Source organism: Octopus bimaculoides, chromosome 3, assembly GCF_046866305.1.
Source record: "Octopus bimaculoides isolate indiv1 chromosome 3, ASM4686630v1, whole genome shotgun sequence".
NCBI classification, from domain to species: domain Eukaryota; kingdom Metazoa; phylum Mollusca; class Cephalopoda; order Octopoda; family Octopodidae; genus Octopus; species Octopus bimaculoides.
In genome coordinates, this window is record NC_142930.1 from 139401739 (window position 1) to 139423179 (window position 21441).

The 21441-nt window shown below is 35.7% G+C and overlaps 1 protein-coding gene across 6 annotated transcripts in view; it reads right to left on the reverse strand.

The window, feature by feature from the left end:
• Nucleotides 1–18598, reverse strand: part of LOC106867282 (lysine-specific histone demethylase 2) — a 30607-nt gene extending 12009 nt beyond the window's left edge. The window contains exons 1-11 of one of the 6 annotated variants that reach the window (XM_052966118.2): nt 18372–18598; nt 13674–13742; nt 11877–12020; nt 11015–11104; nt 10368–10593; nt 8636–8677; nt 7539–7710; nt 5749–5927; nt 3908–4087; nt 2890–2964; nt 192–329 (exon numbers count right to left, since the gene is read on the reverse strand). In XM_052966118.2, the coding sequence (XP_052822078.1) occupies nt 192–329; nt 2890–2964; nt 3908–4087; nt 5749–5927; nt 7539–7710; nt 8636–8677; nt 10368–10593; nt 11015–11104; nt 11877–12020; nt 13674–13735 (1308 nt within the window). In that variant the 5' untranslated portion in view covers nt 13736–13742; nt 18372–18598. Of the gene's footprint in view, nt 1–191; nt 330–2889; nt 2965–3907; nt 4088–5748; nt 5928–7538; nt 7711–8635; nt 8678–10367; nt 10594–11014; nt 11105–11876; nt 12021–13673; nt 13743–15611; nt 16139–17154; nt 17685–18152; nt 18197–18371 lie in introns of those variants that run through there. The other 5 variants (XM_014912118.3, XM_052966117.2, XM_089349736.1 and 2 more) reach the window with 5 other exon arrangements.
• Between the last annotated feature and the right edge of the window lie 2843 nt (nt 18599–21441).

Here is a 21441-nt window from a genome sequence, read left to right on the forward strand (position 1 = left end):
AAATGTCATAGCTAAGGGAACAATATAATGATTAAACCAAGGTTTAACATTTCAATTATAAATAAAAAGTTAATGTGTCATCCATGAAACTAAAAAAAAAAATGCTAAAAATGACAACTACATATACTAATGCAACTGGACTGCCAAGATGGTAATTGCTTCTTCCCTATTGATCAAAGCCACAAACTCACCTGCATGCACATCAAACAAATCGGGTTATTAACACAGTTGTTGATTATTTGAGTTCCTTGGCCCAAACACATATCCCCAATATTACTTGCTTCATCAACCCTGCCTCCTAAACAGTTCTGGGCCTCTAATACAGTCACCTAATCAGTAAAAAAAAAAATATTAATCAGAAAATAGAAATACGATATAGATTAATATAAAGTCTTAATTGATATCAAAAATACAACAATTTCTTTTCAAGAATTTACAGTCATCGGTCTCAAGCTTATATATTCAGATAATAATGTAAGTCATTTCATAGTGTAAACATTTGAAAAAGGTGAAGATCTAGGTTGATAAGATACAGCTGCTTGATGCTACTATTAAAGGATATTCATAAACAACTATTAAGTCTTATAAAAATGTGAATTGAATGAAAGAAAATCCAGACAGTAGAGAAATCTATCATTAACTATAATACACTCATTCTTGTAATGTTTACAGGCAGTTATCACAGTGTATGTCATAAATTTCAAATGTCTTACCATTTCTCATGAAGTCTTTGAATTTCATCTTAATTCTTATATAAACTTAACCCTTTTACAACCACGGTTTTACTGAAATACACTATGTGCTTTTATTAATTTTGAAATTAATCACCAATTTCAAAGAATATAGTAAAAATAACTTCTACATTATTAAAGTTGTTGCTTGTTAGGATGACCACCTCAGGACGCTGAACTTTTGGATGAAATGACAAAAGACCGAGACACCTGGTACCTTGCTGTACTCTCAGAAGACCCATCCTCCACTACAGAAATATTAAGGCCACATCTCCTAGTGAAGAGGATTGGCCTGCAAGAGTCCTGTTCTGGTGCCACATAAAAAGCACTTATGCCAATGCCATATCAACATGCTTATGCCACGTTAAAAGCATCTAGCACACACTGTAAAATGGTTAGCATTAGGAACGACATCTAACCATAGAAACCAAGTCAAATCAGACTGGAACCTGATGCAGTTCTCCAGCTCTGGTCAAACTGTCCAACCCATGCCCACATGGAAAATGGACGTTAAAGGATGATGACTATGATGATGATGATGATGTTTAGAGCCTAGTTGAACAAAAGTGTCTTACACAAAATTATGATGCATGCCTTAAAATGAAGCTTTATGGCATGGGATGAGAGGCAGTCTCATAGGAGTTTAAAGATCTTTAAAGGGTATCATGAATATCCATGCTTTCAAAAACTCTATGTCAACAAAAAAAAAAATAAATAAAATAAAGGTCAATCTGTTTCTCCCTGAATCCTGTGCAGCTGCTGCCTCACACACGCACACACACACATACATACACATTCTAAGGTTGTATAATGCTGAATGCTCATCATTTATAACAATAAAACCAAATTACATATTTTAAAGGTTGTAATTCATTTCAATGTCAATTATGCGAGACAACATTTCAAAGGTCAACTTGAAAATGCTCCCCAAATTGTCTTTTCCAGGTTTTCATTGTTGATCTAGCCCATTTCTCCTACTTGGATCTGTCTTATCAACTCTTAGTCACCATTATCTTTCTTTACACAACCATGTATTTTTGGTGTGTTCAGAGTTTTTAAAAAAATGAAACAAATAAATAAAGTCCAGCAAAACATGGTACATCTTTATGGCTGCTCAAAATGCTAGAAACAACAACCAAATCTCCCTCAAATAACACCTTATTAAAAATAATGAAAGACAAATTAATCTAGTGTTATGCAAAAAAGAAAAAAATATGGGATGGGTTATCATCATTGTCATTGTTTAACGTCCACTTTCCATGCTGGTATGGGTTGGACAGTTTGACCAAGAACTGGCAGGCCGGGAGGCTACACCAAGCTCCAATCTGATTTGGCAAGGTTTCTACAGCTGGATGCCCTTCCTAACATCAGCCACTCCGAGAGTATCCATTTACCTCAAACTCTTTACCTTACCCTCTTCAGAACATGCTCCTCATCCCTCCTCAACACATGCACATACCACCGAACCCCATTCACCCTTGCCAGCCGTTCCACTGATTTTTCTAACCCCAGCATCCCTATCAAATCCTCAGTCCTCTTCTTATCAAACAGCCTCACACCACACATTACAAAATATTGGAAATGAATGACTGTGACACTCATTTACAACTATTACACAATGTCAAGGCATGGCAACACAATCACACACACACACACACACACACACAACAGGTTTCTTTCAGTTTCTATCTACCAGATCAACTCACAAGGTTTTGGCCAGTCAAGGTGCCATGCAATGGGACTGAACCTGAAACCATGTGACTGGGAAGCAAATTTCTTAACCATACTGCCACGCCTGCACCTATGCATTAAAATAATAATACTGGTTAAAATTAGATTAAATCAGTGGTATTTATGTAAATACTGCCTTTGTCAGTGACTAACACAGATGTCTGTAGCAAAAATATCAACTGAAATATAAATACTTTAATCCTTTAGCATTCAAGTTATTCTGTTAAATATGCTGTTTATTCGTTCATGTTGTTTTGAATTAATCATGAATTGTGTTGTAGCTTCAAGATTTTGATAATGTGACTATTTTTAGAATGACATTATAGGGTAGGTGTGAGAGGCCAGATTCAGCCAGTCTGAATGTAAAGCAGACAGAATATTTTGGCCAGAAATGGCCAGTTTAAATGCTAAAGGGTTAAGAACTAACCTTCACTCCAAAATTAGATAACTGCCTCGCTGCTGCAAGTCCAGTAATGCCAGCCCCGACCACAATAACTGAATGCTGTAACACAAAAAAGATATTGAATTAGAATCCAACAAGAGATAAACTTAGAAGAGATATATTGAGAACTACAAGATTTGAAATTTGAAATTACATCTTAATCTTGATGCAACTACCAGGTACTTCTGAGAGATCAATTTTGTGATATATTCTCTCGTTCTTGTTAGATATTTTGCAAAGTTTTAGCATTTGTAAAGTATACAATTTCATTGTTTCTATGTTGTCTTATGTTTGTATAAATAAGAAACAGTATTTCTGGGAGAATAAGCAATAAGCAAGTTGGTGGATCATGCAGTAAACCAATGTTAATAAGATCTTCCCGAGTTAGATAGTAAATAATTGACTGTAATAATTCAACACACTTAATTCTTGAAACACTTCTATATATCAGATAATTAGCTCTACTTTCTCTCATTTTTACTGGATATTTGTTAGTTTTAGTATTTGCAAAACATGCAATTTACTTTTCTTACCCATTCTTTTTCTCTTCTTTATTTTATGTTGTGTATGTTGTATCAATCTTTATTAGCTTTTACCTAAACAAATGGTATTCTTCAGGATGTAACCATCAAATATGTATTGTCACTTTTTTTTTGCTTCACTACTAGATGACATCATCTGCTCTGCCCAAATTTAAACTGTCTTCTTTCTCTTAATTATTATTGATTTTTAAGAATTTTCATATAAATACCAACTTTTTTTCAACTTTATTTTTATAATTATTTTAATGAGTTTCTTTAATAAATGGTATAATTTAAAAATATTTTTTCTTAGTGTTGGAATAGGATTGTTGCTCTGTAGTGCTTGTATTATATGCTGTTTGTCTTTTTTTTACTCAGTTGTATTCTCTCCTTATTTCTATGTAACTGTACTTTCTTGTGACCAGGACCAGGCAAAACGTGTACGTGCTGGTGAAAGCCATAGTAAATTAAATGACACTTACATTTTCATAGTTTACATTTGGTAGCAATAAGCTAGTTGGTGGATCATGCAGCAAACCAATGTTAATAAGACCTTCCCGAGTAAGATAGTAAATAATTGACTGTAATAATTCAACACACTTAATTCTTGAAACACCTCTATATATCAGATAATTAGCACACCGCTGCCAAGTCATCCATTCCTACAAATATAAAAAGAAAAATAACATTAAAAAAATAACACAAAACCCATAGAGCACATTTCAAATATATAAAACTGTTCAAAAACTAAAGAATAGTATACTGAAATTTCAGCCTCAAAATACTTTATTCATAGCAAGGAATACAAAGGAGCAACAATAAAATTCGATGTCTGGTCTTAATTTTGCCATTCAGCCCTGCTCTGAAATCTAGCTTTTGTGGGATAAAATATCTAATGAGGCTCCCATCCAAAGGATTCATTAGCATCTAATGACGTTTGCAAGTATCCAGTTGAGTAATATAAGAATCAAAGGAGGCAAAAAATGACTGAGAACCACTGCTTTAGATCATGAAGTTTATTCCAATATAATATGTTGGAATAAAAGACCACACAATCGATGGAATATCACTGATCATAGGTTTGCTTGATCACTACTGACCAGGAAGTAAACAATATCGAAGTATTTTCTCTTCAAGTGACAGCTAGACTGTGTAAAACATAATTAAAGAAGTGTGACATGACACTGAATGTGATGAAGCAAATCTATGATGAAAAGCATTCCAGTTATGATCATCCAATTGTTACGTTTTAAAGATGCTAGGCTGCAATATGAGGGTAGTTTGGCTGCTGTTTCCAGTAGGGAGAGGAACCAAGTAGAAGGTCCTTCTTTGGCTTTATGCTGAGGTCAAAAGATTTTTTAATTTAAGTCTGAACATTGATACAACCATATCAACTAAATAGAATTAGGACATCGTAGTATGAATGAGACATGGGATAACAGAGGGAGGTATGGTGTGAAGGAGGGAGGTGTGACAAAGGAGAGAGATGTAAGGAAGCGGTACAGTGCAAAGAAGAGAGATGTGGTTCAAAGTGGAGAGACGCATAGCGTGAAGAAGAGAGACAAGACCTGAATTTGAAGAATGCACTGTAAAATACGAGATCTGATCAAAAAGTATCAGAACTGTTACTATGGTTACAGAGCTAAAGTTCTCTAGAGTGAAACCGCTCAGCACAGAATGGGCTTGAACACTATTGTGTATGTACACTAAGTTATAACATTCTTGCTTACTTCTGCTGTTTATAGCAGTACTTGGAAGCAAAGTGTGTAGAATGTGGACGTCTCACCACACCAGAGGTTCCATCAGTGACCATGGCAGAGAAAATGTGCATGTGTGTGTGTGTGTGTGTGCATGGAAAGAGAGAGGGTTCGAAGATTATTAGAGCTAAGAATCTTTCCAAAAATCAAATCCCACTCGAGAGAAACAAGATTTTAAGATGTTGAGGAAACCCAAGAGAATGCAAAGAGGCAGCGGCATGCTATCCCCAAAAAGAAGATTCAGGAATGCTTCCATCAATGGAAATGACGTTGGATAAAGTGTGTGGTTTCAGAAGGGGACTACTTCGAAGGAAATTAAATACCGAATTGATATGTGTTGTAGTTTTCTTTTTACAGCACCAGTCCCAATACTTTTTGATCAAACCTCTCACCATAAAGTTTTCAAGTTTTTAACTTCATTTGGTTTCACTCTACCTAGGTCTATATTATCCTTATGAATGATATAAGCATAGAAACTTCTCAATGTTTACCTCTTCTCTAAATTTGAGGCTTTGTATTAATGCAAACTTTAAGAAAAATGCAAGAAAATTATGAAGAAAGATTACCTTTATGCTAAGATTCCATAAACTTATAATGAGATTGCGTAGACTGAGGAAGATTTTTGGTTCTCTGGCTAAATGCGGAAAGTAATTGCATTCTGATTCACTCATTTCATCTGCTTTAACAGTTCCAGCTGTATCCGTTTCATGGCTGTGACTGAATGGTTGCCGAAACATCTCCCATACTGAAATAGATCAGATAAGAATTAAAAAGAGGGGGGGAAAAAACAATCAATTTTCACTGAATCTTGTAACATTAGTATGTTCATTCAAGCTTGACATGGGGACATACAGTAATATGAGAAACATATCCACTCAAGCAGTTTTGACACAGTGCTAAAAAAACTGGCACTCCATCAGTTGTGATGACGAGGGTTCCAGTTGATCTAATCAACGGAACAGCCTGCTCGTGAAATTTTTGTAAAAGTGGCTGAGCACTCCACAGACACGTGTGCTCTTAACATAGTTCTTAGAGTGATTCAGCATAACACAGAATGTGACAAAGCTGGCCCTTTGAATTACAGGTACAACTCATTTTTGCCACCTGAGTGGACTGGAGCAATGTGAAATAAAGTGTCTTACTCAAGGACACAGCATTCTGCTAGCAATCGAACTCATGACCTTACAATCATGAGCCAATTACCCTAATCACTAAGCCATGTGCTTTCACCACAGTGCTAAACAATATGAAAACAAAAAAGAAAAAAAAGACTTGGTGTTAAGTACCATCATGATCATCATATTTACAAACATTCTCCTGCTGTCTGATTGGTTAAATGAGGAAAATTGTAAAAGAGATTGCAAGTGCCTATCTGCTGTTATAGCCTCAGACTGACCAATGGCTTGTGAGTGAAATTAGTGGACAAAAGCCATATGGAAACTTGTTTTGTGTGTGTGTGCATGAATGCTTATATCCCTATGTCTTTTGCATTGATACTTTGTTGGTGATGGTGACATTATTGTTTACATCTGTAAACAATGTTCTATAGCATGGCAGTTTTGACTAGAAGACCAATGGAAAAAATATCTCACTTGAAAAACAACTAAAAAGGTTATCCAGTCAAAGGATACTGCCTCAAGAAGTGTCATTAAAACCATGCCAATATGGAAAAAGCAAACAGGATATCGACAATGACGATGATGTTAGAAACATAACATCCCAAAAAGAGCTTATGTAAAATTACAATGGAAGGTACTAATTAAAATCTGAACACTTTAAAATGAGAGATGTTATATCGAAAGACATAAAAAGGTTTCCTCTCTAAGGACGGTGTTTATAATCTGAAACATTCTCATTTTATAACATCTCCAAGATGTAGGCATGGCTGTGTGATTATAAAGTTTGCTTCCCAACCACATGGTTTTGGGGGCTTGTTACCACTGCATGGCACCTAGGGCAAGTGTCTTCTACTATAGCCCCAGACCAACCAAAGCCTTGTGAGTGGATTTGATAGATGGGAACTGAAAGAAACCAATTGAGTGTGTATGTGTGTGCATGTGTGTGCATGTGTGTGTGCATGTGTGTAAGTGTTTGTGTCTCCTTGACATCGCGTGATTGCCGTAAATGAATGCCTTTCATTTCCAGTATTCTATGAAAATATGTCTAATCAGGGGAAAAGATAACCTTACTTGGAAGCAGGTAAGATCTGGTGCCAGGATGAGTATTTGGACTTAGAAAATTTGCCCCAATAAAATCTGTCCTGCCCATGCAGGTAAGAAAAAGTGGATGTTATGATGATGATGATGATATAACATCAAATAAATTTAATCAAATAAATTCAAATCAAACTACTGACCTTTTGTTTTGGTTGATGTATTTTCCGGCTGAAGGTAAGTTACATCCAAAGGACAATGTCCTATGGCATCTGAAGAATAATCTGATAGGAAGTGTAATGATGGTGACATCTTCAGCCCTACACTGGCTGTCAGCTGGCTAAACCACCAAGGAGAGCGACACATTTCTACTCTCTAGAATAGAAGATAACCAAGACAATCTAATAGGAAGATGATTTTAAATAAAATTTACAATATATTTATTTGGCAATACAAGAAATGATCTTTTTGACATACAGGTTTTGAATAGTTTCAATAGAATTGTTTAATATAAGTAGAATTGTACACTTTGCACACAAAATATCTTTCAAAATGAGGGGAATATGTTAAGATGTTATTGTTCTGGCTGTTGAGCTCCAGATCAGCCATGACTGAGCAAGCCTTGAACTTCTCACATTTTTGTTTGTTTAGAACAACATTGTTCAATGAATCCTTCCTAATGTAAGAAAGAATGATTTGAGGGAATTGGCAGTTACTTCTAGTAAATCAAAGTGCCCTAGGCTTTCTTGTTGGCTTGCATTAGATATAGTTAGATATATTTGACTTAGTGAAGGCACATGGCTCAGTGGTTAGAGTGTTGGGCTCACAGTCATGAGGTAGTGAGTTTGATTCCCAGACCAGGCTGGGTGCTGTGTGCTGTGTTCTTGAGCAAGACACTTTATTTCACAGTACTCCAGTTCACTCAGCTGTAGAAATGAGTTGCAACATCACTGGTGCCAAGCTGTATTGGCCTTTGCCTTTCCCTTGGATAACATTGGTGGCATAGGGAGGGGAGGCTGGTATGCATGGGTGACTGCTGGTCTTCCACAAACAACTTTGCCTGGACTTGTGCCTTGGAGGGGAACTTTCTAGGTGCAATCCCATGGTCATTCATGACCGAAGGGGGTCTTTACTTTTTTTTTCATATTTGACAGAGAAATCTGAATGCTAAAAGGTTAAAGTCTATATTTTCATGCTTATAACATAGGAATTGAAATTTAGTTGGCTGACAAATTCCTTTATATTCTAAAAATCAAGGCTTTCAGAGTAGCAGAATGGTCTGGTTTTGTAAAATACTTACATGATCTTCTGGTACAGCACATGCTTCAAGTTGTCTTTCTTTCTAAATAAAGGAAAATGCAAAAAAAACAGTTGAACAACAAGTCTCTGAATTTTTATTATTTAGTGTTAGAGGATACTGAAAATTAAAAATGTGAAGATACATCATCATCGTTGTTTTAATGTCCATTTTACCATGCGTGCATAAGTCAGATGAAATTTGTGTAGCCTCTGTGTGTGTGTGTGTGTGTGTGTGCGAGTCAGGGAAAAGCACTTAACCGTTACACTTGAAACATGAATTTAGTGGTAAGTTGAGAGCCAATATAATTCAGAGTTAGCTGCACAAAGTCGATGTGAAAAACGAAGAGCTGTGATATAATTCAGAGCTAGCAGACACGAAATTGGTGTGCAAATGAAAAGCTGTTTGTGGTACTACCAGTTGAGATGAAATATATTTTAGAGCTAGCTGATGCAAAGTTGGTGTGCAAAACCAAGAGGCTGCTCCATGTTGAAAGAGAGATGGTGCTCTTCTGCCGGCTATCTGCTAACTAATTAAAACTCCCACTTCTCTTATTGTGCCCAAGTCCCCACTACATGCAGCCTAGACATCTCACACCAATCTCTATGAAGGGAAACTTAAACACATTCTAATATGGAGATGTGCTAATCTTGTTTTCTTAAAAAGTACAAAGATACAATCACTACACAAACCAGGAAAACAATATCATATCCCACTTCCTGAACACAAACACTTGGCTATAATCCTCAAGGTTGAAATAAATGCTAGGCCTCACCACTACTAAGAATCTCTTCAACTTAGCAAATGTTGGCTTTCTTTTCAGTGCTAGAAAATACTTCATCCCTCATCACCTAACAACCACTAACCATTTACAAAGCTCAAGTGAGATCCACAATAGAGTACTGTTCCCTTATTTACTGCTACACACTGATATTTTAATTCACATCCAAAAAAGCTACTTGGATGATTGGCATGAGCTCCTCACCAGCACATACTAATCCCTGATATAGAGACGTGCTGTTTCCTTACTGGCTTTTATATCTACTTTGTTGTCTAATGTCACTCACTCATGTTATTTCATTTCACAAACCCGTGTTGTCCTCTCTCTCCAAATAGGCCCTGTACTAACCACTTTCCTATTTCTTCCCTTCTAGTATATCACAACCTTGGAATTCTTCCCTTGTCATGTTTTTCATGCAGCTGTCAACATGCAACTGTTCAAGCACATTAACTATATTGATCTCACTAATCTCCGAAGACCTGTTGAGACAATGTGCACAACATCTTCCTCCAAACCAAGGTAATAAAAAAAAAAAAGAGAGGGAATGATGGCAGGAGTTTTGTGAAATTGTTGCCTTGATTAGCTAGTGATCAAATGGCTGTAGAGACAGATAGGTAATGATGAAGATTGGAGGTGAGTAAGACATCAAAGGAGTTTCAAATGTGAGTGAGGAAGAGAAATAAGAGTGGATATTAAGTGGTGTAGCTTAAAATGAAAAACAATTGAGATTCTGCACAAGAGAAGTAGTATGTATCAATATCAACAAACATGATGCCTTCAGAGAGGTGATGAGAGAGAGATGTTATGAATGCAGGATGAAGGTTAGTCAAATAACTGCTGGTGGCTGGAAGAGTGGGGTGGTGGGTGTAAAAACAACAGATAAACTTAAAGTAATTATGAAATCTACTGAGTAAAATCATAATGGATTATTAATCAAATGAAATAAAATATTACCTTTTTCCCTTCTGATGTCATCCCACAGGTGAAGTTACGAATAAAATCTGGATACAAGTCAAAATCTCTGGAGAGCTGTCGCCACTTGCAACACTCGGGTCGTGTACACTGAACCCAGAATGGTAACAATTTGTCAGCCATGAACACACAGACTGAAGCTTCCATCTTGGCTTTTGATGACCATTCACTCTTCCATTTACAGAATGTTTCATAACCAAGTTTATGACTGAAATACAAACAACAGCTAATGCAAGTAAAAACACCGAGACATTTACTTTCTTCGTAGTTATTAAGACATATGTGGCAAGTACAGTAGCAAAGAAAGACAATATTGATAGTCATTTATCAATCAAGTGATTCTTTGACTATGATTCCAATATGCAGTAAGGGTATTAATTAAGTTGAAAGCTTGACAGAGTAGTTTAGTGGTTCATGAACCAATTTCAACTCTACTGGAACAAATTTGTGATAGCTCAAGAAGTAAGAAGCTTTGAGAAATTGACTTTCTTTGTAATGTTGCTACTGAGAGGAACATAGAGAGTAGATTAAAAAAGAGATAAGACATCAGACATTTATCTATCAGTGAATCATTAACTAAGATTCCGAGTGAAATTCTTAAACATTTTATAGAAGAGAATACAACTTACCTTCTGTAGAAATATTCAAAGCATTCATTACAAAAATGCTCTCCAGCTGATATATGATGCCAACGAGAAGTATAACCACTGCCAACACATCTACAAAAAAGGTAATTCACAATTACACTTTTTCTAAATTGTTTATATTTAAACAAGTTCATAGCAGAGACAGAATTTATAAATTTCTTCAGTAAAATTAAGCATTAATGTATAACTGTTTATTTTCAATAACTTGTGTGGAAAACAAATGCAAATGAATTATGGAATAAAGAAACTGATAAATGTACCAAGACTGATAATATTTTTAGTTCTGCATTTTTAATGCCAAAGCCACAGAATGAAGGGCAATGCCCATGACCTTTTGCAGGGCTTCTGGTATTGGTAAAAGAAAGAATTTTTAAACCAGAGATCCAATAACAATGTTTACAACAGGACAGACTCCACTTAAGGCACTCAAGTATCAGGTGGTGGTGGTATTAAACAAGGCAATGGATCACATCTACCATGTAAGTCTACCAGCTCCATCTAAATTGACTTAACCGTAACTTTCAATAGTCATGATAAAATCAAATACCAGTTCAACTAAATGACTTTTTGTATTAGGAATGCACACCAACCAGCTGCCTGCGATTTCAAAAAACTCCTCCATACAAAATAGAATATTCTTCAATGCTACATTCAATAGATTTGTGAGCCCTTTACATGTGTGACTTTTGTACCCACTGACATGCATCTAGCTTTCAAAAATTATTTCATTCAAAACTTACAGCCATCTGAACTATCTGGTATAATTTAGTAATTGTATAATTTAGTAATTAGATAAAAGACACAAACTCCAAAATATATTAAGACTATAAAGAAAATGCCATACCTCTCAGTGGAATTAGCAAAACATATGGGGATTGTTGCCGGACAACCAGATCTTTCGCATGCTCGCACAGGTTTCTTACCAGTGCCACTTACATCCCATGTTTCATCAAAGAATGACTTTCTTTTAATTCCACGGGCAGAACATCTGTCAAGAGATAAAGAATTCAAAATCAGATAAACCTTTAACCAAATAATTTTTTCAAATAAGGTCCTAACCTTACACACTGCTAAACAGATGATTTGGGTCATTTACTACAAATGTATCATCATCATTGTTTTAATGTTCACTTTTCCATGCTCACATAGCACAGATGGAATTTGTTGAGGCAGATTTTCTACAGTCATATGCCCTTTCCTTTGCCGACTCTCACCTGTTTCGAAGTAAGGTAATATTCCTCCATGACCAAACAGGTTTACACAGAAGATTGGCAGTGACACTCATTTATCACTATTGTGTAATGTCCCCATTTTCTTGGCACTTTGCTAAAAGAGCCTGGAAGCAATTGACTCATTTCTGCTTCTGAAAAGGTGTAAGCATCCAAGGAATCCATCATGCAGAATGCCTCCGCATGTACAAATGATCGTGAATGATTTTTTCCATGGACCCTACACTTATCTTCATTCTTGGGCTAGTTGCCAAATAGTGACTTCCGCTTTATGGATGGTGCCATCATCAATGGTGGAATGTGGTCATCCAGGGATAGGAGCAGTTTCCACCAATGTCTCACCACATTTGAACTGGCGATACCAGTGCTTGTCTACGGCATATGATGGAGTATCGTCACCATAAACTTCTTTCATCTCATTGAAAGTCTCTTTTCGTGTACTCTTTTCAAGTATAAGAACCTGATCACTGATCTGCATTCAACCGCCTCCATTATAACACCTTAGTCCACTTCAGCAACCTTAAAAGACAAACAAATACTAGTGGAAAGCTGCAATTTACAATGTAACTTGTAGAGACATGTGTGATTATACTTATACAAATTATATTTCCTGCAATAACCAGAAGTGGCTCAGGGGAAATCTTTAATGAATGCTCTTCATAACGGCTCTCTCGTGAGCTTCATGCAGGCGTTTTTGCTGTTATTTCCAGGCAGAACATTATAATCCAAATTACCTCAGTTCAAATAGCTGTCAAGGATAGATACCAAAAAATCTCTGAATCATCATCATCATCATGCTAGCAAGGGTTGGATGGTTTGACAGGAGTTGGCAAGTCAGAGCACTCCACCAAGCTTTACTTGTCTGCTTTGGTATGGTTTCTACAGCTGGATACCCTTCTTAATGCCAACCACAGAATGTGCTGGGTACTTTTTATGTGGTGTCAGCAGCAGTAATGTCACCAAATAATTTACAAGACAACCCCTTGTGGGGTGGGGGTAATAGTATTAAGAAAGGTGGCTTAGTGCTAGATGAGAGGTTAGAGTATGAGTAGAAGGACAAAAATAAGCATCTTGCAGTAAAGGAGATACATAGCGATAATACATTGGCATCCTACTCATGAAATCAAAGCAATACTGACTCTTAAAATTTTTTCTACAGCTTATGTAGCTTTTACATACATTACAAGCAAACATGACTTCAATTAATCTGTATAATCCTTGTGAAAATAAATTGCATTACCAGTAACATAAAATAAAACTGATATAAAAAGTATTCAAATAACATAACTACTGAGGTATAATAATATAATAGAATCATACCAAATCTAGAAGTAGATTGAACAATTTTTCAGACTTTCTCTATTTCTGTATTTCTTTACGAATAAGTATCAAACAATGATTTGATTTATTACCTGGATGATGTTGAAGTGTCTTGTGATGTTTTATTTGACTGGACAGCCTGAACACTGGTCATCTTCACTCTGTCAATAGAAATAGTAAAATAATTTTAAGTAATCCTTATTCTCAGTAAGACAATTAAAGAATATCCTCACCATTATTATTATTTTATGTCTATTTTATCATGCTTGCATGTATTAGACAGGTTTTCTCTAGCACAGAGTTGCAACACTTGTTGCAATAATTTGGCATCTTCTTTGTGAGATCCAGTCTCTTGAAATCAGCTTTCACTTTTCATGCCAACCTTGATCTACTTTCATAGGTTCCTTCCATATGGATTACCTGGCAAATCATTACTCAACTGTCATCCTCCACATGCATCACATGTCGACACCAGCTCAGTTTTCTCTCAAGAACTCTATATCTGATTCTTTTTATGCTCAGTTTTTCTCTCAGCTCATTTGTGTTCTGTTGCTTGCTCACCCACACTAACATACATCCATTTCTATCTGGCCTTTGCATATCTTCTGCTACCATGCAACATCACATATTGTGCACAAGCATTGTACAATCTGCCTTTTGCTCATAGGAAAAAACCTTTTGATGCAAACATCTGCTTGTAACAAAAGGTTTATTTCTATAAAAGTTACTTGAACTTTTCTACCTCAGTCTTACTCTGGTTGCTATGCTTTTAGAACATTCCACTATTACTAACTAGATAAGAGAAGTTATCAACCAGTTCTAAGGAGCCCTCTTAATATTGAAAGTATTTTTTTAGGGGGTAATCTTCCAAGTTCAATATAATAAAGTACCCTTTCTCCTCAAATCTGTAATCTTGTATCAGTGTAAGAACAAATATGTTTCCTTTCATTTCTCTCTTAGTAATTACCACATTTTTTTAAAGGAATTAAATATTTCTTTTCAGTGTCATGTGGACTTGTTTTATAAGGCATAGTGGTAGTTTGCTTAATTATTTTTGCCAAGTTTTGATAGAAAAAAACGTTTTGAACATTTTGCATTCAATAGTTTTCTATACCCAACACAATGGTAGCAAAACAAGTGGGTAACACCCTTCAAAAAACAGTAAAACATTTCTGAAGACACCAAATAAAATCAATTTGCAGAAAGAAGGAGCAATAAGTTTTTACTAAATGCATTGACGGTAGTTTTGGAAATTAGTTTGGCAGCAGTTCAAAAGAACTTGTTGATTCATTTGAGAACATACATGGGGATAAAAAAACTGATCTACATTTGGTTCATAGAGAGATTCTTTATGATCTAAAAAGATCAATTATGGTACTATTTACTTGACCTTCAGGACAGAGGGTGATGCTCTACATCAAGTGGGCATAGTGCATAAAACATAGACCTACAGGCTCACACTCCAATTTACGAGTCAACTTAACTTCAAGGTGATAGTCGAGGGCATTAGCAATGACATTGACCTTTGGTTTGTTCTCTTTTTTATGTATTGCAGTACAGGTTGGTGCTAAGGTAACAAGGAATGATGTATGGTCAGGAAGGTCAGCATGGATTTGCAAGTCCTTGTGAGCCTTCAAAACCTCAAGGCCATTCCAGAGTTGTGTCCATCATCAGTGCAGAAACAAAGATTTTAGAGGCTGCCCTTTCCCAATGTTATTGTTCAATGCTCTGGAAATAAGAGATTGATCCAGATTCAGTTCATATCATATCAAAGTTCACCCCACCCAGCAGTACCATTCTATTCACTTATGAGGACGGGGACCCATATAGAGACTGAGGGGAACTGGTAGTCCATAATGGGAGGAGAAATCCAGCTCTGACAGAAAGCTACCAAGAGACTGCAGGAAACGCATGCCCTCTGGGACTCATAAGATAACCAACGAATTAGTGTGAACAGTGGTCGGGAAATGAAAACTAGGAGCACCCAAAAATAAGGTTTGGTCAAAACCACTCAAGAATGAATAAAATACCTTGTGGAGAATTTCAGGAATGAAACCCACTAAAGAAATGCTTAGATATATTTTTGGTCAACTCCGTAACAATATGAATGGTGAGCAAGCAGATTTGCGAGATACCTGACCCAACCTACTTAAAATGTTCTCATTTGTGTGTGGGTGTGTTACTCTAAATGCATTTTTTTTTTAATTAATAAAAAGCTGAGTATACAGTGCTCTGGTGCACTACAACTCTTCACTAATGTTGTCCAGTTTTAATTATTGCATTTCTGATAAACCTATGTTTAAATTGTATTTATCAAATTTGTAATACGTCCATTGTCTAACGTCCTTCTACAATCCCCTCGTTTTTAAATAACTTTCTCTTGTAATCCCCATGTCCTGAAGTTTTATTGTATGCAGGAGCGAATAAAGGAACAATAATACTCATAATCATTACAATTATTTTAAAAAGTAATTAACACAGATTCCTCATTAAACTGAAACATAAAATAGTGTCATTCCACAATATAATGTAGGGTCGAGGTATTAAATATGTAAGTGAAGGAAAATAATAACAAAATGAACAAAGTGCGTCGTTATAGACAGTCACGTGACAAACTTAACACCGGAAAGTAAACATGGCGGCCTGCAGAAGGAAAAAGTCAACAAAACATGAAAACAAGAGAATATTATGATATTTGGCTATAAAAGAGGAGACTAGTAGACTGAATTTGTCGGAAAGCCTTCTAGATACAACGCCCTAATTATACTGGTTGAAAATTAAAGAATAAAAACTCATTAATGTAGAGCAGCAACTACATGACGCATGTACATCAATATAATTGTTTTAAAAGAAATTATGCAAAACTACTAAAAAGATTAATTGGTATAAAAGTTGTACGGAAACTATGTTTTAGATAATATTGCAATACACAAATATTCAATAACAAAAATATATACAAGTATATTGTGCAGAATAAAAACATGTACTAACTCAAATTACAAGAAAACATTTTTTTAACATCAAATTAAATAAGAATCGAAAAGTTAAAATCTATATTATTGATACTAATTATTCCTATGCTCTCTCTCTCTCTCTCTCACACACACACATTATATATATATATATATATATATATATATGGACCAAGAACTAGTTTATAGTAAATTTAAAGGGAGAGAGAATAGCAATAAGGAAATAAATTTTGGAAATTCTTTGCTAAGTAAAAATTAAGAAAAAAAAAAACCTGATATTCACTTTTAACTAAAACAGATTCTACAATAAGAGGAGGTTACTTATGTGCATGCAATAAGTTTGGGATAAAACCAAATTAATTTCCAATGGAACCGATTCAGATTTTCGGAAACAGGAAATTGACAACCACCCCATGTTTCTGACACAATAATGACAAAGCTTTAAGGTGCCAACAAACAAGCTGAAAATAAACTTTGCAATACATAGTAGGGTACGGTTTCTAAATGATGCAGTACTTTATCGAAATAGAGTATTTAAAAAAATTATCTCGTATAATAAAACAAAGTGCATGCAAATGAATACAAATGTTAGCTTCCTCACCAAAAAATTAATTACACGTCTGTTCAACATATATGTCAACAGTGAAGCATTCTAACTTTACGACTAAAATTACTGCTACTTTAAAAATACTACACGCTGCTACTTTCTGCGCAATTGTTTTATAACTCTTATTTATACTATAAACATTTCCCCTTAGAAATTATATGTAACCTAAACTGAGGTTTTAATAACTTCTCAGGAAATTAAACAGATTAACAATAATCGTTCAAACATAAAAATAATGTTAACAATCTTCCATATATTCACTTGGTTTAGGTACCACATGGCGATATTTAACATACGACAATGTTTGTTAACAATAACAAAAACCGAAGTACCATAATCCTTTCTCTTCGAGTTAAATCAAACATTGATGTTTTTATATATATATCTAGAATGTCTGCATACAGAACTCTGACGGCTGTGCGAAAAATAGGAAGCAATTAATTCTATCAATCTTTCAATTAAGACAATTTCGAAGAGAAAAAACAGCAGAAGACACTTTTAAAAAACTATTCGACTTTATTAACAAATACAAATCCATGTTTATTATTTCTTAGAACGTTAGCTTACTACAAAGCTTTAATAACTCTCAAATTAACAATAAACTCCTAGTATTCAACATTACTATTAAAAAATTTTCTTTCCTTAATAGATTCAACCGTGAAAATTAAATGTATTCGGTGTTTTTTTTTTGTTTTTTTTTTTTTGCTTTGTCTCCTGCAGAAATGGTACTGCCAAAAGTTCAACATGTGTATAAAAGAACCAATTACTTGTCTTCCACTCTACCACCATCGCTACAACACTTAAAACTATGTATCTTCTCTATACCTAAAGCTTTGTCAAGTTTACAGTATTTAAAATGCCATTATGCAGATTAAATGACGTCATCATTTCTAAACATGGTTGCTGTATTTTTTCCCCCCCAATCTATTTCCCTCTCTTTTGTTTTGTTTTAGGCGTCAACACTAAGAAAACAAGGATTTTCAGAGACTTACCACATAAACAAGCTCAGCTGCCTGGGTCTTGTCATTGTTATAGTGTAGCCTGATGGGAATTAATACTAAAGCCTCGCTTTCACCTCACATCTTTCTGTAATTATTCTTCATGTCTTCCAAATCAATTTGGAAACTGGGCAATTACTCATAATTAAACCTGCATTACGTGAACTATAATCTTTCACACGTGTTCTATTATTTTATTTTAATTTTGCTCACCTTCTCTCCACTTTTTTTGTTGGTAGTAGTAGTAGTAGGTGTGGTATTAAAATCTAGGTTTGATAGTTATATTTTAAAAGCAAGTAAATGGATTTCTGTTTGTTTCCACGATTAGGGAATATTCCAGCTGTTCGTTCAAAAGAATGACATGATCATTGTAGAATAGTGCAAGAGATTGCGTGTACCTCAAGATGCGTGTGATGTTAACTTTCAGGTAGACGCACTGTTGCATCCCTCATATATATATATATATATATATATATATATATGTGTGTGTGTGTGTGTGTGTGTGCGTGTGCGTATGTATGTATATGTGTGTGTATATATGTGTATGTGTGTGAACTTATGATAAAGACAACGCTTATATTTGTTGCCTACGTACGTTTCGCCATTGGGATTGTTTGGTTGTTTTGAACCTCATTGGATATTCCAAGTGTAACTGGATGCTTAACCACAATGTATCACCAGGGAAATACTTTATTGCGTTTATGTAGTTTTGTATATTGACATCTACACACACGCACACATACACAGACATGCACACATACACACACATACACATACGATACGTACATATATATATCTACATCTATTTATTTATACGCACACACACAGAGGCAAATCCAAGAACAAAAAAAAACAACAAAAGTCAATTGTACATACATAGTGAATACATTAGATTAAAGCTCTGTAGAAGTTTTAATTCGTGGATTATACAGTCATGTCCTCTATGGCCATACACCCCTGCTGCCCTATGCATATTATCTGTCCTCTGTAAAAACTCCCTCATCAGCCCAATACCTACTGTAGGCCCCTTGCCTCCATTCGCCCTCATATGTCCCCATTTACTGCTGGCCCTCCCACTCTCTCTCTCATGTACCTATCTGCCTACTCTCCCTGCCCTCACATATCTACCTTAATAAAGCCACTCCAATTTCTTTTATCTTCATTTGCTTCAGTCATGTCCTCCCCATCTCTTAATATATCTCCTCACACTCTTATGGAACATGCTTTGCTATCCCCTCTGTACTACTTATACTCACCTCCTGTCCTCTGTTTATAGCCCCAATACATCTCCAACACCATCTATTTCTCTCTCTATCTATCTAACTATCTCTCTATCTTTCTCTGTAACTCTCTCCCACTTTCCTTCTTGTCCTACTGGGGTAACCAAGTTTTCCCTCTATAATCAGACAACTATCTCTGTCCCTCTGTTATGCTCTAACCTCTTGCCGGGCACACAGCCCCTTCCCTCACTTCCACTCCCTCTCTCAGCTTTGAGGTGTTTGTCTTACAAGTTATTTGGTGACCCTGCTGGTGTTGTTCCATGTCAAAAGTACCTGTGCTGGTGCCATATAAAAAGCACCCAGTACATTATGTAAAGTGGTTGGCATTAGGAAGGGCATCCAGCCATAGAAACCATGTCAAAACAAACAACTGGAGCTTGGTGCAGCTGTCTCCCAGTACACACTATAAGGTGGTTGGCATTTGGAAGGGCATCCAGCGGTAGAAAACATGCCAAAGCAGCTGGCACCGGAGCTTGACACAACCCTGTGGTTTACTATATCCTGCCAAATCATCCAACCCTTGCCAGCATAGAAAAGGGATGTTAAATAATGTTGATGATGATGATTATGATGATATTAAAATGTCCCCCACCCCAACATTTTCAAGAAGGTAGAATGTAATTTAACAGAGGATTGGGTTGCTATTTCAACAACTTCATAGAGGCTCCTTTGTATATTTGTATACTCTGATGGTAGTAACAATGGAAGCAGGCACGTGAACATGATCTAAACATAATAGAATTTTCCCATGGATTTCAAACATTTTGAAAGGTCTTTCCACTCAGTAACCCTATTTCATTATCTAACATCAACCTCGTTTTCCCAGTTCCATCTCTCTCAGCTGACAGAGATTCAAAACTCAGATTTCTGTCCCTGTAATTATTATCAGAGCCCTCCTTTGGTTGTTTCTAGTCTATTGATTTTTCTGTGTTAGTTTTGATCCTACACTTACTAAGAATTTATTAAAACCAACTACATCACCCATATTATTTATGGCACAACATAATCAGTAAAATAATGAGTGCAACTTGAGTTTCTAGATCAATTTCTAGTAACGTTTCTTAACACACTTCATAACACTTTAATGTTGTTTTATTAATTTCAAATAATAGGAGTGGCTATGTGGTAAGTAGCTTGCTTATCAACCACATGGTTCTGGGTTCAGTCCCACTGCGTGACACCTTGGGCAAGTGTCTTCTACTATAGCCTCGAGCCGACCAAAGCCTTGTAAGTGGATTTGGTAGACGGAAACTGAAAGAAGCCCGTCGTATGTATGTATATATATATATATGTATGTGTGTGTATATGTTTGTGTGTCTGTGCTTGTCCCCACAACATCGCTTGACAACCGATGCTGGTGTGTTTACATCCCCGTAACTTAGCAGTTCGGCAAAAAGCGGCCGATAGAATAAATACTAGGCTTCCAAAGAATAAGTCTTGGGGTCGATTTGCTTGACTAAAGGTGGTGCTCCAGCATGGCCACAGTCAAATGACTGAAACAAGTAAAAGAGTAAATAGTAAAGAGAGTAAAAGGCTGCCAACTGGTAGAGTGGTTAGCATGCTGAACAAAATAGTGAGTCCTTATGTTCTGAATTCAAATCCTGAGGTTGATTTTTCCTTTCATTTTTTTTAGGGCCAATAAAATAAGTATCAGTTGAGCACTGGGATCAATGTAATTGACTAGACCCCTCCCCCAAAATTTCAGGCCTTGTGCCAATAGTAGAAAGGATTGTTGTCTAATATTTTATCATTATGATATTAGTAAACCTGGGTGTCTTCCACTAGAGCTTTGGGCTGACCAATGCCTCATGAGTATATGGAAACTATGTAGGAGCTATATATATATATATATATATATATATATATATATATATATATATATATATATATATATATATATATATATATATAAAAGTTACGAAGGGTATTGGAGTCAACCAAGCCCTAAAGATACAGGTAATACCGAGTAAGTGCTGTATACCGACTAGTTTTGCCCCTGACGT